This window comes from Eumetopias jubatus, unplaced genomic scaffold (genome assembly GCF_037043125.1).
Source record: "Eumetopias jubatus isolate StellerSeaLion01/CBP00866 unplaced genomic scaffold, mEumJub1_p1.0 scaffold_4, whole genome shotgun sequence".
In the NCBI taxonomy this organism is placed as follows: domain Eukaryota; kingdom Metazoa; phylum Chordata; class Mammalia; order Carnivora; family Otariidae; genus Eumetopias; species Eumetopias jubatus.
In genome coordinates, this window is record NW_028274810.1 from 59922020 (window position 1) to 59939780 (window position 17761).

At 35.0% G+C, this 17761-nt stretch overlaps 1 protein-coding gene across 3 annotated transcripts in view; it reads left to right on the forward strand.

Annotated features, from left to right (window-relative positions):
• OMA1 (OMA1 zinc metallopeptidase) overlaps positions 1-17761 on the forward strand; it is an 87549-nt gene that overhangs the window by 21970 nt on the left and 47818 nt on the right. The window contains exon 8 of one of the 3 annotated variants that reach the window (XM_028106954.2): positions 12472-12652. The exons of the other annotated variants lie outside the window; for them this stretch is intronic. Coding sequence (XP_027962755.1) covers positions 12472-12546 — 75 coding nt within the window. The 3' untranslated portion in view covers positions 12547-12652. Of the gene's footprint in view, positions 1-12471; positions 12653-17761 lie in introns of those variants that run through there. 3 annotated transcript variants of the gene reach the window in all.

Below are 17761 nucleotides of genomic sequence, written 5' to 3' on the forward strand. Positions count from 1 at the left end.
ATTTAAGTAAACAGAAGAACAGGCTTATTACTTTGTGTCTTTGAGATTATTTTTGTTGCAGCAAATGACTGACCTTTGCTAGCCACAGAGGGCAGCTCTGAGCCTTCACCATGATTTAAGTTGGCTTTTGCTCATGTCTCCTTTACAGGGCACTGCATGCCTGACTGCTGTTTTTATCATCTGTGATAACTGAGCATTATTAGTAGAATTTAATATTAGAAGTAAAACTGCATTTTTAAAAATGAGTAAAAACAATGCCACTTTGTACATTAAATTCAAATTGTACTTGGTTCTTTATTGAGTTTCCAGTAGTTATTAAAAGTCCTAGCTATTAGAAATCACTATTATTTGAAGTTATTATGAGTTTTATAGATTTAATTTCATAAATGAAGATATTACTCATTCACAAAAACAAAAGTAGTTATGTGAATGTTGTATAATGAGAATTGAGTGAATTATCTGACTGTAGATTAAGAGGTTCCCAAATAGTGGGCCACAGATTGGCACAGTTTCCTAATTTCCTGTACTATAGTCTATGAAATTATCCTTTTAATATGTGTGTTTTGTGTTCTGGTTAAGAAATCTTTGCCTATTTTCAATAAATTGTTACTGTTTTATTTTCAAAAAGCTTATTATTTTATTACCTTTTAAAAATATACTACACAGAAGAGGTTAAGATAATTTCTTTCCCATGTGGGTATCTAATAGCCTCAGCCCTGTTTATTGAAGAGTTATCTTTTCTCCACTATACTTCAGTGTCTTTTTGTCATAAATATGGGAGGCTATAGAGAAGTCTATTTCTGGACTCCCTATTGTATTCTATTGGCCTGTTATCTGTCTTTGAGCCAATACCACATTGTCACTATATCTTTGTAGTAAGCTGTGATATCTGATAACTTCTGTCCCCCAGTGTGGTTGTGCAAGATTGACTTGGCTAGTCTTAGTCCCTTTCCTTTCCATATAAATGTCAGAATCAGTTTATCAAATTACACGCCTGTACAAAAACATGCTTGGGATTTTGATTGGAATTGTGTGAATTTGGGGACAATTGACTACTGTCAATAATATTGAGTCTTCCAGCCCATGAGTGATTTATTTGTCCATTTATTTAGATATAATTTCAGTGTTATTTTCAAATATTGTGTGTGTATAGGATTTACACATCTTTTGTTAAATGTACTGCTAAGTGTTTGACTTTTTTGATGTTATCGTGAAGTGTCATTCAAAAAATAAACTTGGGGCGCCTGGGTGGCTCAGTTGGTTAAGTGACTGCCTTCGGCTCAGGTCATGATCCTGGAGTCCCGGGATCGAGTCCCGCATCGGGCTCCCTGCTCAGCAGGGAGTCTGCTTCTCCCTCTCACTCTCTTCCCTCTCGTGCTCTCTGTCTCTCATTCTCTCTCTCTCAAATAAACAAATAAAATCTTAAACAAAACAAAACAAAACAAAAAAAACAAAAAATAAACTTGATCATATATAAAAGTGCAGTTTGTTTTTTATAAATGAACTTGTATCCAACAACCTTGCTAAAGTCACTTATTCTAATATTATGTAGATTCTTTTAGATTTTATTTATACACATTTGTGTTGCCTGTGAATAATGACAGCTTTAGTTCTTCCTTTCCAATCTATGTACTTTCTTTTTTTTACCTTATTGCAATGGGCAGAAACTTCAGTACAATGTTGAGGGTGAGTGGAGAGCACTTTTGTTTCTTCATGATGTTAGGGGGAGAGCATTCAGTATTTCACCATTCTGGGGTCTAAGGTTTTTTTTTTTTTAAATCTGACTTTTTAGAAGAGTTGCTCTTCTATTTCTAATATGCCAAGAGATTTCTTTAAAATTATGAGTAACTGTTAAATTTTATCAAATTCATTTTTTTGTATTGATGACTATATAATTTTTCTCCTTTAATCTGCTAATGTGGCAAACTACATTGATTTTTATTTTACACATTCGGACAACTTGTTATTTTTGAAATAAACCAATTTTATCAATTATATTATCCTTTCAATATATTACTGAAGTTGGTTTGCTAACGTTTAGCTTAGCTTCATAAGAGATACCAGCTTGGAATTTTCTTTTCTTGTGATATCCTGTCATGTTTTGGTATTAAGATTATGCTGGCCTCATAAAATGAGTTGAGAAGTGTTTTTTGTTTTTTTTTTTTTCCTTTGGAAGAGTTTGTGTAATATTAGTGATACTTATTTTTTAAATGTTTGGAGATTTCATGGGTAAAGCTATATGGGCCTACAGATTTTTTTGTGGGATGGTCTTTAATTATGGATTCAGTCTTTTTAACAGATACAGAACTATTCACATTTTTGTTTTGTGTCAGGTTTTTTGTTTGTTTGTTTTTTAATAGAGAGTGAATGAATGAGGGGAGAGGCAGAGGGAGAGAGGGAAAGAAGCAGGCTCCGTGCTGAGCGTAGAGCCTGATGTGGGGCTGGATCTTCTGACCCTGAGATCATGACCTGACCTGAAATTGAAAGTTGGAGGCTTAACCAACTGAGCCACCCAGGCGCCCCAGTTTTGTATCAGTTTATATAAGTTAGAACATCTAGAAATGTATGTTTTGTTTAAATTCTCAACATTACTGGTATAAAGTTTTTTAATTTACATATATATCTATATTTACATTTTGTGTTTTTTTTACTGAAGTATAGTTGACACACAATATTACATTAGTTCCATGTGTACAAAACAGGGATTTGACAACTCCATATGTTATGCTCACCGTTAAGTGTAGCTACCGTCTGTCACCATGCAATGCTGTGACATTGATTGTGTTCCGTATGCTGTACCTTTCATCCTGTGGCTTATTCATTCCATAACTGGAAGCCTATATTTCCTGCTCCTTCACCTATTTTGCTGCCCCTTCATGCCCATCTCCGCTGGCAACCATCAGTTTGTTACCTTTACTATATTTTTAATGTGAGACACTGCATTCTACAGCTATATTTTGTTTATTTATTGAAAAGTTAATACAGTTTTATTTAAGGAGTTTCACATGTTGTGATTCCTTCTACTGGCAATCACCTTAGTTCTTCTAAAGTTTAAGTGATAATCTTCAAGGTAGCCCTTTTTTAAAAAAGTTTTGTCTTGACTTCAGCTCAGGTCATGATCTCAGGGTTGTGGGATCAAGCCCCATACAGGGCTCAGTGGGGAGTCTGCTTGAGATTCTCGCTCCCTCTCCCTCTGCCCTTCCCCTCCCGACCTTTTCCCCCCTGCTCATGCACTCTCTCTCTCTCTCAAAATAAATAAATGAATCTTTAAAAAGATGTTTTGCTCAGTCCACAGTTCTTTTAGTTTGGCTTCTTTGATTCCACTTGAATATGGACATGCTTCAGAAATTCACCAGCTGTAATATTTGGGATCCAGTTTCTTTAAGCAGTTTATTTAGGGCCATGTTTAGGGTCTGAGTAGATGGATCTGCCTAGTTCTCAATTTCAGATACCCTCTAAACACGAATAAGTTCAAACTGTGTTCACTCCTAAACTGTCACACCCTAGAATAGTACAGATTATTGGGATATGCCAATACCTAAGATTAAAATAATTTAACTATTAGTTCTTGGTTTTAGCAGATCTGTCTTGTGGTTCTTTCCCACAGATAACACACATTTCAGCATGTGTATTTTCTGTCACTGTCTTGTAGCTCACTAATCTTACTTTCAACTGTGTCCATTCTGCCATTAAACTTATCTTTGACTTTTAAATTTTAGTTATTGTATTTTTCCATTCTAGAATTTCCATTTGATTCTCTTAAAAATTTCAGTTCTCTGGTGAAATTCTCTGTTTTGTTATAATTCATATATTCTTGATTATGTTAATCATAATTGTTTTTTAAACATCCATGTTTTTTAACTCTAATTTCGTTATCTCTGGGTCTGTTTCTATTTTCTGTTTTTTTGCCTTTGGTCTTGTTTCTTGGTATGCTTGCTCATTTTTTATTGAATTCTGGACATTTCATATAAACAGTACTATTGGCTCTGATAGTTTCTTCCATTATAGGGGATTCTCCCTTTAGTCTAGAGGACAACTAGAAGAGAGCAGATTATTTCAGTCAGTCAGAGCCTGAGTTGGGTCTTCATAAGTTCTAATTTACCTCTACTTCACCTTCATTCATGAGTATTGCTGTTCAGGGAAGTCTGCTGAAGGTATGGAGTATTTACTAAGTTCCTTCTCTGTAGTGGTTTTTGAACTTCAGTTTTTGACCTGCCAGCACCATGAGACTGTTGAAATCTCTGTTCAGTTTTCATCCACTTTTTGTTTAAAAAAGTGCCCTGTGCAGCTTAAGAATCGATAAGACGCCTTGGTGAACTGGCATCCGGTGGTGTCTTTGCCCTCCTATCTTTCAAATCTTAGCTTCTCAAGTTTGGCTGCCTTATCAAGCCTGACTTGTAAGTTTGGCTCTCTAGTCCTGCTAAACAGCTGAAAACTCTCCTTAGTCACCTCTTTCTGCTTGGATTTCTTTTGAGTTCTGCTTATATTCTCAGCCTCTGGCTCTTCAGTGCTTAGAATTTAACAGATTTCACTGAAAGCAAGAGCAACACACAGATCAGACTCACCTCCTTTAGCTTTCCTTCTTCCTGGGATTTTGGCTTTTCTACTCTTGGCTGACTTGGTAACTCTCCAATACCTTTGAACAAATACTATTTATATTTTATCCAGATTTTCTAATTTTTTTTATTGAAGTATAATTGGCATACAATATCCTTTTAGTTTCAGGTATACATCATATTGAGTCAATATTTTTATACATTACAAAATAATCCCCATGGTAAGTGTGCTTACCATCTGTCACCAAAGTTATTACAATATTATTGGCTATATTCCCTCTGCTGTACATTATATCCCCATGACTTATTTATTGTATAACTGAAAGTTTTTACCTCTTAATCCTCTTCACCTATTAGATTTTCTAATTGTGTTTGATAGGAACATTGTTCTGCTGTAATTATTTACTCTGTCACTGCTAGAAGAGGAAGTCTCTAACTTAGTCTTTTTAATAGCTACCTAATATTCTGTAATGTCAATAATTCATTTAATTATGTATCTGCATACTTTTGGGTTATTTCCAGGGTTTTTTGTCATTGTTTAAATTGCAAATAATTCTGTAGTTGGCATCCATATACACCTATCCTTATGTTCCTTGCACTTTTATAGCAGTAGGGTGGGATTGCTGGCATTGCTATGTTTATTTTTAAAAGATACTCCCAGTTATTACAGAATGTTATGGCAAATCTTAACCAATGACATATCAGAATACCCTTTTTTAAATACCTACATCAGCACTGTTTTCAGTATCTTTAGTTTTTGTTAATTTGGACAAAAAATGGAATCTCATTGCTTTTAAAAATGCATTTTTTTTGCCTAGTAGTAAAGTTGAGAATATTATTCATTTTTATTGACTATTTTATTTCTTCTTTTGCAGATTGCCTTTTTTAAAATATTTTCCTGGGTAGAGTTTAAAAATACATATTCTAGGCCCCACTCTTGGAAATTCTGAATCAGTAGCTAGATGACGAAACCCTGGATCTGAATATGTTTAGGAACTTCCAAGTGATTCTGCTATCTAGGCAGGTTTGGGAATTATTACTTTGAGTGATCAAATGCTAGTTTTATGTTTTTGGGTGGCTTGGTAAATTAAATTTTCTGTTTTATTTAAGAAAGAAAGAAATTAGATTAGTAAATATTGATATTGCAAGCCATCTATTTTTTAAGAGAGTATATCTGGGTAGATATAACTATCATTTCATTTTCTAAAGCACATCTAACTATTGTGTTGTGGACGAGGTGACCTTTTGCCAGTTGTGATATCATACTTGGTTCAAAGGAGAAAACGATACTGCTGCAGATGTTAAGTCTTGAATGCATAGTGATCAGGGTAATATCTTTGCTATGGAGCACTTAGGATATATAGTTCTTTTTTTTTTTAAGATTTTATTTATTTATCTGAGAGAGATAGAGCATGAGCACAAGTAGGGGGAGGCAGAGGGAGAAGCAGACTCCCTGCTGAGCAGGGAGCCTGATGCAGGACTCCAGCCCAGGACCCTGAAATAATGACCTGAGCAAAGGCAGACACTTAACCGACTGAGTCACCCAGGCACCTCTGGAACACTTAGAATATAAAAATGCCGTGTCTGAGTACAGGTATTTATTTCCTATCAAAAGGGAGGAACACTATTAGAACCTCAGATATTATATTGATACTACCATTTATTCTGTGATATCACCTGTTTAGATGATAACGCCATTATCTGTCATTTAACAATATATTCTAATACTGTGCTTAGTATGATATATGTGTTGTCTGATCTAATCCTTTAGTAACTCTGTGAAGTAGTGATTAGTATCATTATTGATAAAGGAACTGAAGCCCTTATAGGTTAAGTTACCTTCTTACAGGTACAAAATGGTAAAACCATGATTCAAACCCAAGTGTGTATGATTTCAAAGTCTGTTGCTCCAGTTTTGTTTCTGGTCTTATCCCTCTACCACAGTTACATTTCTCAAGATCAACTTGTTGTCTCCATGTTGTCATATCCCATGCATGCTTTTCTACCTTTATCTTGTTCTTTCTCTTAGTAGCATTTGACACTATTAACCATACTCCCCTTTAAAAATATGTATATATTGTGTGATTAGATACATATTTCATTGTTGTTTAGTATTGTAAACTCATACTGGGAAATATCAGCCCTTACTGCCCCTTTGCCTTATACCCCAGAAGTGAAAGTCACCTTAACTTCTTTAGCTGTTTACCTCTGTATTTCCACATAATCTGTTTATTTTGTAATTTCTTGACTCATTAGGTTTAGACGATTGATTTCTTGTTATGGAAGATTTAATCTTTTATAACCCGACTAATGTTTTTATGTGCTTATTTGCTATTTATATTCCTTCTTGGTTAAGTATTGTTCAGTTTTTTTTTCCCTCCACACTCTAATAGAATTGTTTGTTTTCTTACTATTGACTTTGGAGTGTTTTTTACGTATTCTGGATACAGTCATTTGTTGGATATGTGATTTGAAAATGCTTATTCCTTATCCGTGGCTCATCTTTTCTTAACAAAGTTGTGTGTATGTGTGTTTTGTTTTTTTGTTTTGTTTTTGTAGAGCAAACATTTTTAATTTTAATGAAATCTAGTTTAAGGTACCCCCGAGGAAACTGCCAATTTCTGGGGTGAGCTTCTTTCTAATACCTTAACCCACAAATTCCAACTACTCCTTGCAGCCCTAAAGTCTTATCTTCTAACTCCTTAGCTTAGCCAAACTTACCATGTTCTGCTTGGGTTCTACCCATTTACATTATGGTCAGGAAACTACCTCCAGGCAGAGAGGAGGGGCAAATCTGGGGATCGCTAGTACTACACAGTGTTTCTCTTCCTCTCAAGAATCACTGTCTTATTTTTCCTTTTGTCCAGTACCTGAAAATGTTTGCCTCATGTAGTCTGTCCAGTTTCATGGTTATTTGTGGTGGGAGGACAAATCCAGTACCAGTTAGTCTCATGGATGGAAGTATATACATCCCCAAATTTGTAACTCATGATTGTCCATATTTTATAAGAAGGCACTAAGATACTTTTCAGAAGCTCTGTATACCTAGGTTGGGATAGTGGACTCCACTGTAAGATGATAGGGCAGGGAGCTAGCTCTCTCTTTGGGAACTTCTACATGGAATATATATAGGCCCTTTCTCTGTGGCTGTTCAAGTGTCTTTGCAGAAGAATCCTGTAAAACTGGCTATTATTTAAGGGTTAGAAAGGGAGAGGGAGATGGGGTTATCCCATTCATTGTGGAGACTCTTCTTTAATTCTATTTGAATCTTACACCTCAGCCCTTTTACCTTGAGTATCAAATACAGAACCTTTCTGGAGTCCCCATGGTGTGGGGGTATCAGTCAGCTGCCAAAGAAGCAGTGTAGTTTAGTGATAATGAGCAAGCTCAGGAACTTGGCTGCCTAAGTTTGAGAATCTGCTTTGCCAGCTCTAGAGTACTAGCTCTGTGATCCTGGGTGAGTTTTTATCCTTTCTATACCTCAGTTCTCCTCATCTATAGGATAGGAATAGTAATTGGACCTATATTGTAGAATTAATACAGTTAAAGTCCTAGGAGCACTAATCTTCTAAATCACTTATATTTAAATGTATGCCTGTGTTTCAGCTACAGTCAAAAAATTAAAAACAAAACAAAAAAACAAATATCTGCCTGTTATTTCCTCTATTTCACAAGTATCTCAAGCCTAATATATTCAGTATATCCTTGATTTTTCCCTCAGACTACTTCTAGTCTTCCTTTCCCCAATAAATACACCACTTTCTATTCAGTTGCTTTTGGAAAAAATCTGGAGTCCTCCTTAGAACTTCCTTCTTAATCATTCACATGGAATCTTTCACCAAGTGTCAGTAGTTATATCTATAAAATATATCTCAATATGTTTCTATCTATACCATTAGCATTTTACCTGAACTTCTGTGTCAGCCTCATTACAGTTTTCATTGGGTCCAATCATATTTCCCTCCACTTTGTCATAAATAATAATGAGGTCCAGTCAGCTAGGATATTCACTTTCTCAAGGTAAGACTTAAGTGGACACTGGCCAGCATTTGCCATGATTTTTCAGATTCTGCTTTTGATTGGCATATTCTTTTTCATATTTGTTAATACATGCTATTAGAAGACATCTTTGAGACCTAGATCTTTTAAATTGATATACATAGCCCTTCTCTGACCTATTATGTTGATTTCCATTTATTAATTCAATGTATATTTAATGTGTATGTACCATCTTCCAGGATGTAGGGATACACAATATATGGAGGTCAGAATTTAAGTAAAAAGCAGAGACATTCAATAAACAATTTTTGTAGTTTAAAGCATTGTGATAGAGATACACAGGATCCCCTGAAAAAGGAGAGCAGAAATGTGACATTAGCCAGGGATGAGAACTTGGATTAGACTGAGAAAAAGATATTTACAGCAGACATCTGAAAGCTAAGTAGTAATTATCCTGGTGAAGATGTTGATGGGGGATGTTTTTGACATGGCGGACAGCGTGTTCAAAGGCAAAACTAATGATTGCTTGGTCCAAGAGTTAAAAATTCAGTGTGCTAAAATGTAGAGTTCAAGGGCACCAATGTCAAGAGATAAAACTGAAAGGTAGAGACTTGTTAGCAATTGTGAGGATTTTATTATCTTATCCAGCATAGTGGTTGGGATCTTGGACTCCAGAGTCAGGCTGACCTGTGTTTGACCTCTTGTCTCTTTCCCGCGATTGTAAGCAAATTACTTAACCTTTCTAAGTCTCTTTTCTAGTCTGAAAAATGGGAATAATGAGAGTACCTACCTCAAAGGGTGATTTTGCATGTCCTATACTTGATTCTTAATTGTGGCTTATATCCTCTTTTTAGACATTGATGGATCAGACTTTCTTGACTTCTTGACATTTAATATTCAAATCACAGAATGCAATTATCTTATTCCTAATTCTGTCCTTATTAGGCAACCTTCTCATTATAACTTGGCTTCCTTTGTATCATGCTAAAAGAGAAAGAACATGATGACTTGAGGATGCAGATGCCCTGTGCCCTTGGTAGTTTGGGCAGTTATAGTTATGGCCACACATTAATAAGTTGATATTCTGCTTTTATATCAGTCTTGTGACCTTGGTTAATGGGAACTGTTCCTGTGAGATGGATCTATTGGTCATGTGCTGTCCCCTTAGAGTTATGAGATTTTAAGGCCACGACTAAACAGGATATGGAAAATTCATTAAAATCAAGTTACTCAGGAGGCCTCTTTGAAAATAGGCAGCTTGCCTCCCTTAGAGTGCTCTCTCGTTGTGCTTTGTTATTGGGTGTGAGTTTATTTTGTATATTTTTATAGTTTTAATTTTTCATTTATAAGACATTTAGTTTATCATTATATAAATTATCAGAAAGACTAATATAGGGTTGGTAAAAACTGGTTGGACTAAGGTGTGATTTACCCACAGAATAATAACTAGATGTCCAGTTACCAGCTGACAATCAAATTATTTGATTTTGTGTGTGTGTGTGTGTATTCATTTGTCACTGTAAAGATAACTTGACACTTTACAGCCATTTATATAGATGACTGGTTTCACTAACAGCCAAATCATTTTTATTTTTTAGTATCTGTTTCTTAAATATGAAAAAGGAAACTAATTTTGTTTCAGTGGTTTTAACGCAGGAGCAGCCTTTTAGTAGGGCACTGTATATGATTGTGATTGTCACAGTGATTAGGGTAGAAGAGATTGCTGGTGTTTAATGGTCATGCGGTGGTGGGGGATGGGGACAGAGATCTTAAATACCCTATAATGGCCTGGAGAGTCCCAAAGTTTGTTAAGTGTTCCTGTTGAGAGATGCTGCCAGGTTTCTTCAAGTAGCCTGAATAACTATGCAGATAGCACCATCTAGTGACAGAAATAGGTAATAAACAGAATCTACTTTCATCACAGAAATAAAATCAAAATTCTAAAATTTCTGTAAGTAATAGGTTAAAATCATAGACTTTTGGAGCAGGAAGGAAAGTTGGAGATAATCTAATCTACATTCTCCTTTTACAGATAAGGAAATTAGGGTCCAAAGAGGTGAAGTGATTTGTCCCATAAAATGCACCTAGTTAGGAAGAGCCCATGTCCAGGTCTCAGAGTTTCCCAGGTTGGTAATCTCAGCCCTTGTCATAGCAAACTGACTGTTTTTGTATTCTATTTAGGTTAATACCTTAGGTGCTTTGCTTAGTGATTTAAGGATAAAAATCAGTAAATGGGGAAAACATCTCATTTACTAGGTGTGTTATGTAAATTTTCATAAAGCATATATCATGTATTACATCTTATTTGAGCCTCATTGTATCACCTAGACAAATGAGACGGAATGTCGTGTATTCAGTTCATTTTTTAGTTGCAATGATTTTTAGCTCTAAATGTTGACTCTATGATAAAACTTTAGGATAGGGAAAAATTTGTACATGAAAGTTTATTAAAACTTTATTGATTGATGAACTGACATGATTGACATCAATCAAAAGATTGACATCAGTCAAAAGATGCAAAAAACTTTAAAATGAAATGAATTTACAAAATGAAGCAAGTCTTCCTGTTTTTCCTTGTTAGGGCATATAAAATAGTTTTGGTAAGTCAAGGGTTTTTGGTTTTGTTTTGTTTTTAATGGGAGGGAATGGCAGATAATGAAATTGGTTTAGCTGAAACCATCTCAAGACTATGTCACGTTCAGTTGGAAAAGAGCAATTTTTAAGTATTGACGGAAAATGTTGGTTCCACTGTAAAGTGAGCTTTAGTGAGTGATGCCATCAGAGGTATTGGGAAAATGAATGTATTGAAGTGAGAGACTGGGAGAACCAGTTTCCTGGCAGATGATGGTGACAGTGGTGATGACATTGACAACACTGGCAGTAATGTTAAGTAACATCTCTATGTGCAGGGCACTGGTCTGTTTGCATGGGTTAACTCTGTAGTTTTCATAACAACCCTGTGAAGTATAGATGTTATTATCCTCATCTTATAGATGAAACTCAGGGATAGAGAAACTAAGTAACCTGCCAAAGGTCTCACAGATAGTAAGACTTTTCCCTCCTATGATAAAAGTGCATTTGTTTCTGAAGTGGAACTTTCTGTAATATCTTAATGCACCAGAACAATTTTGGTTTTCTGCCACACTGCCCCTAAGATCACCATTTTTAAGAATCTGTTTGGTCCCTTTAAATCATATCTTAAAATAGCCTCAGTGTATTCTTCTACCTCTAGGAGTCCAACTACCCTTCTGCTATAGTCCTAGTATTATCTCTGACGACTATTTTCCCTACCACTTGTCTTTGGGAACTATAGGAGAGGATGTCACAAGGACTGAGACAAGCGTAAGCTGTTAATGGCATTCCGAAAAATGACTCAGAACTGTTAATGTCAGACTTTACCTCTTAGGTTATGGCTGGCAGGAGTTTTGTTGGAGAGTCTATGTGGATAGAAAGCAAAATTCAGAGATGCTTTTGTTACATTTTTAATGAAAATTTTGGCTATAGGTAGGATATACTCGGTCTGGATTTATTTGTACATTTTTTTTTTCTGGCATTGTTTTGGCGTTGGAAAATGTTCAGATATAAGAATATAGCTCTTCTATTGTACTCTTATGACTATCATATCCCACTGAGTTTCTAATTGAATAGTAGCAAATTGTTTTTCGATTAATATGTCCCTTAATGCATATTCATGCATGTTGATACTATAGGCTGAATTAAACTAAATCCTTCTATAGTTGTAAATTTGTGATATCATCACTTACCACCAAACCTAACATCCTGCAATATTGGCTGCTCACCAGCGGAAGGTAAGAGTAGAAATAGTATACACTGTGTTCTGGATCTAGACTGACTACTTTACAAGAGTTATCACATTTAATCCTAATGATCCCCTGCTTTCATTTCATTTTTACAGATGAATTTGAGACTCCTGGAGACTAAGTTATTGGCCCAAAGTCACAAACATTTCAATCATTCTACTTGTGTTTAAATCCTGACTCTGTCACATACTAGTTATGTTACTTTCAACAAATTACTTGACTTCTGTGGGCCTTGGTTTCTTCCTCTGATCTGTAAAATGAGTGTAATAATAGTACTTACCTCAGAAGTTTGTTATGATGACTCAGTGAGTTGATATTTGTCTTACGCTTAGAATAATACCTGGCATTTAGTTCCATGTAAGTGATTATTAGGTTAAATAAAATAAGTGGTATTTTGAACCCAGTCTTTCTGTTTTTGCTCTTCCCATTGTCCCAGTATTAATGCCTCAAAAAGTATTCCAGGACCAATGTATTTCACTGAGACATATTTTCTTATTTTTCACTGGTCAACTCTGACCGTTACTAGTTCTATTTTAAGAAGAAAACCTTGTCTAGAAATTATCCCACCTTTTCTCAATGTACTTGCAGACACTTGGTAAACACAAGTTCCTTACTTTGCCATAATTATTTTTTAAAGATTTTATTTATTTTAGAGAGGGAGAAGAGAGCACGCAAGTAGGGGGAGGGGCAGAGGGAGAGGGAGAGAATCTCAAGCAGACTTCATGCCAAATGCAGAGCCTGACACAGGGCTAGGTCCTAGGACCCTGAGGTCATGACCTGAGCCAGAATCAAGAGTTGGACACTCAACCAACTGAGCCACACAGGCACCCCTGCCATAGTTTGTATTGAGGCAAGTGAGTTAGGCTTGTGATGGGCTGAATATTTATTTTCTAAATATTTCTGTTTTGATCTATAATTATCATTTTATCTTTTTTTATTGTAGCAAGAATATTTAACATGAGATCTACCATCTTAACATATTTGTAAGTGTATAATACAGTACTGTTAACTATAGGCATGGTGTGGTACAGCAGATCTTTAGAATTTATTCATCTTGTACAACTGAAACTTTCTACCTTTTGAACAGCAACTTCGTATCTCCCTATTCCCAGCTCCTGGCAACCACCATCTACCCTCTGCTTATATGAGTTTGACTATTTTAAATGCCTCACATAAGTGGAATCATGCTGTATTTGTCCTTTTGTGACTAGGTTTATTTCACTTAGCATAGTGTCCTCAAAGTTCATCCATATTGTGCATATGGCAGGATTAGAAACTGAGTAATATTTCACTGTATGTATATACTACTTTTCTTTATCCATTTTTCCACTGATGGACGTTTAGATTGTTCCCACATCTTGGTTGTTATGAATAATGCTGCAGTGACCATAAGAGTGCTGATATCTCTTTGAGATCCTGCTTTCAGTTCCTTTATATAAGTACCCATGAGTGGGAATGCTGGATCATATAATAGTTCTATTTTTAGCTTTTTGAGAAACCTACATAGTGTATTCTGTAGTGGCTGTACTGTTTTACATTCCCACTGATAGTGTACTAGGGTTCCACTTTTCTCTGTGTTCTCACTAACACTTACTTATTAAATCCTAGCCTTTCTGACAGATGTGTGGTGATCTCTCATTGTAGTTTTGATTTCCTTTACCCTGATGATTAGTGATGAGATTTCTAAATATACCTATTGGTCATTTGTATATTGTTTTTGGAGGACTGTCTAAGTTTTTTGCCCAATTTCAATCGTTTTATTTGTTTTTTATTTTTTGTTATTGAGTTGTAAGGGTTCTATGTATTAAATATTAACCCCTTATTAGTTGTATGATATGCAAATATTTTCTCCCATCCTGTAGGTTGCCTTTTCACTCTGTTAATTATTTGCTTTATTGTGCAGAAGCTTTTCAGTTTGATGTAGTCCCATGTGTCAGGTTTTGCTTTTGTTGCTTGTGCTTTGGGTGTCATTTCCAAGAAATCATTGCCAAGACCAGTGTCATGAAGTTTTTTCCCCTGTTTTCTTTGAGGAGTTTCACATGTTTCAGGTTCTATGTTTAAGGTTTTAATTCATTTTGATTTGATTTTTGTCTGTGGTGTAAAGTGAGGGTCCACTTTCATTGTTTTACATGTTGATACCCAGTTTTCCCAACACTGTTTAATGAAGCGACTAGCCTTTGCCCATTGTATATTTTTTGGCACTTTTGTCAAAGATCACTTGACTGGATATGCTTAAGTTTATTTCTGGGCTTTATTCTGTTCAGATGGTCTGTATGTCTGTCTTTGTGCCAGTATCATTCTGTTTTAATTATTGTAGCTTTGTAATATATTTTAAAATCAGGAAGTATGATGCCTCTACCTATCTTCTTCTTTCTTAAGATTATTTTGCCTTTTGGGGATCTTTTGTGGTTCTTTGTGAATTTTAGGATTTTTTTAAAGAAAGATTTTATATATTTGAGATAGTGAGAGAGCACGAGAGGGGGGCAGAGGGAGAGGGAGAAACAGGTTCCCCGTTGAACAGGGAGCTTGACATGTGGGGCTCGATCCCAGGACCCCGGGATCATGACCCAAGCCAAAGGCAGCCACTTAACCAACTGAGCCACCCAGGCACCCCTAGGATTGTTTTTTCTGTTCCTGTAAAAATTGCCGTTGGGCTATTGGTAGAAATTGTATTGTATTGCTTTGAGTACCATGGGGATTTTAACAACATTAAGTCTTCCAATCCATGAGCACAGGGTATCTTTGAATTTATTTGTATGTTCTTTCATTTCTTTGATCATTGTTTTATAGTTTGTAGTAGGTAAGTCTTTGATCCTTTTAGTTTATTCCTAAGTATTTTATTGTGTTGATGCTAAGTTCGATTATTTTCAGATAGTTTGTTATTAAGTGTATAGAAACACAACTGAATTTTATATGTTTTATATGTTGATTTTGTAACCTGCAACTTTGGTGAATTCATTTATTCCAGCAGTTTTCTTCTGTGGCATCTTTAGATGTGTTTTCTACATATAAGATCATGCCATCTGCAAACTGAGATAATTTTACTTCTTTTTTTCCTGATTTGTGTACTTTTTCTTCTTTTTGCGTAATTGCTGTTGCTAGTTCTGGTACCGTGTTGAATAGAAGTGACAAGAGTGTTCTTGATCTTAGAGGAAAAATTTTGTTTTTCACCATTGAGTATGTTGTTTGCTAGGGTTTTTTTTCATATATGGCTTTTATTATGTTAAAGTAATTGCCTTCTATTCCTAGTTTGTTGACTTTTGTTTTTTAAATGAAAAGGTGTTGAAGTTTATCAGATGCTTTTTCTGTATCTATTGAGGTGATCATGTAAGTTTTATCCTTCATTTTGTTTTAACATAGTGTATTGCATTACTTTATTTTTGTATGGTGAATCAGCCTTGCATCCTAGAAGTAAATCTTAGTCATAGTGTATGATTTGTTTTTTCAGGCAGAGTATAATTTTTAAAATTAAAAAAATTTAACTGAAGTATAGTCGACGTTAATTTCAGGCATACAACATAGTGATTCAACGATTGTATACATTACACAGTGCTCATCGTGATAAGTGTAATTATAATCTGTCACCATTCAAAGTTATTACAATATTATTGACTATTATTATTATATTATATATATATATAATATATATATATTATTCCCTATACTGTACTTTTCATCTTCGTGACTTATTTATAACTGGAATTTTGTACCTATTCATCTATTTTTCCTATTCCTCCAATCCTTCCCCACTGGCAACCATCAGTTCTGTGTATTTATGAGTCTGTTTCTGTTTTTTGTTGTTGTTATTTGTTCATTTGTTTTGTTTTATAGATTCTGTATTAAGTGAAATCACGGTATTTGTGTTTCTCTGTCTGACTTAGTTCGCTTAGCATAACATCCTCTAAGTCCATCCATGTTGCCATGAATGGCAAGATTTAATTCTTTTTATGGTTGAGTAATATTCCACTGTGTATATATACCATATCGTCTTTATTCATCTGTTGATGGACATTTAAGTTGCTTCTATATCTTGTCTATTGTGAATTAGTGTTTTCATTTTTTTTTTTTGAGTAAATCCCCAGAAGTGAAATTACTGAGTCATATGGTATCTCTATTTTTATTTTTTTAGGAACCTTTATACTGTTTTTCATAGTAGTTGCACCAGCTTACATTGCCACCAACAGTGCACGAGGGTTTCCTCTTCTTCACACCTTTGCCAACATGTGTTATTTCTTGTCTTTGTGATACTACCCTTCTAACTGGTGTGAGGTGATATCTAGTGGTTTTAATTTGCATTTCCTTGATGATTAGTGATGTTGAGCATCTTTTCATGTGTCTGTTGACCATTTGTATGTCTTCTATGGAAAAATATATTTTCACATCCTCTGCATTTTTGTTAATTGGATTTTTTTTGGTGTTGCATTGTATGAGTTCTTCATAGACTTTGGATATTAACCCCTTATCAGTTATATCATTTGGAATTATCTTCTCCATTTAGTAGGTTACCTTTTCATTTTGCTGATGGTTTCCTATACTGTGAAAAAGCTTCTCAGTTTGATGCCATCTCAGTAGTGTATTTTTGCCTTTGATTTCCTTGGAGGAGACATATCCAGAACAATATTGCTAAGGCTGATATAAAGGAGATTGCTGCCTATGTTTTCTTGAAGGAGTTTTATGGTTTCAAGTCTTGTATTTAGGTCTTTAATCCATTTTGAGTTTATTTTTGTATATGCCATAAGAAAGTGGTCCAGTCTCATTCTTTTGCATGTAGCCGTCCAGCATCATTTGTTGAAGAGACTACCTTTTCCCCATTCTATATGTCCTATGTTGAGTGCATAGATATTTACAACTGTTACATCCTCTTATTGGACTTACCTCTTTATCATTATGTAATGCCCTCCTTTGTCTCTTATTACACTTTCTGGTTTAGAGTCTGTTTTGTCTAACATAAGTATTGGTAACCAATTTTTTTTTTTTTTTTTTTTTTTTGCTTACTTTTGCATGGAGTATCTTTTCTATCCCTTTACTGTCAGTCTTTATGTGTCTTTAGGCCTGAAGTGAGTCTTTTATAAGCAACATATAGATGTATGCTTATTAAGTATATGTTTATTTTTACCAGTAAAATTTTTTTCTTCCATAACTTTCTTCTAGTTGTGGCCTTTTGTTTTCCACTTAAAGAAGACTATTCAATATTTTTTGCAAGGCCTCTTTAGTGGTGATGAGCTTCTGTTTGTCTGGGAAATTCTTTATCACTCCATTTCTGAATGATAACCTTGCCAAGTAGAATATTCCCGGTTGTAGGTATTTTCTTTTTAGCATTTTGAATATATAATACTACTTTCTTCTGGCCTAGTCCTTGTATGTAACTGTTTGCTTTTCTTTTGA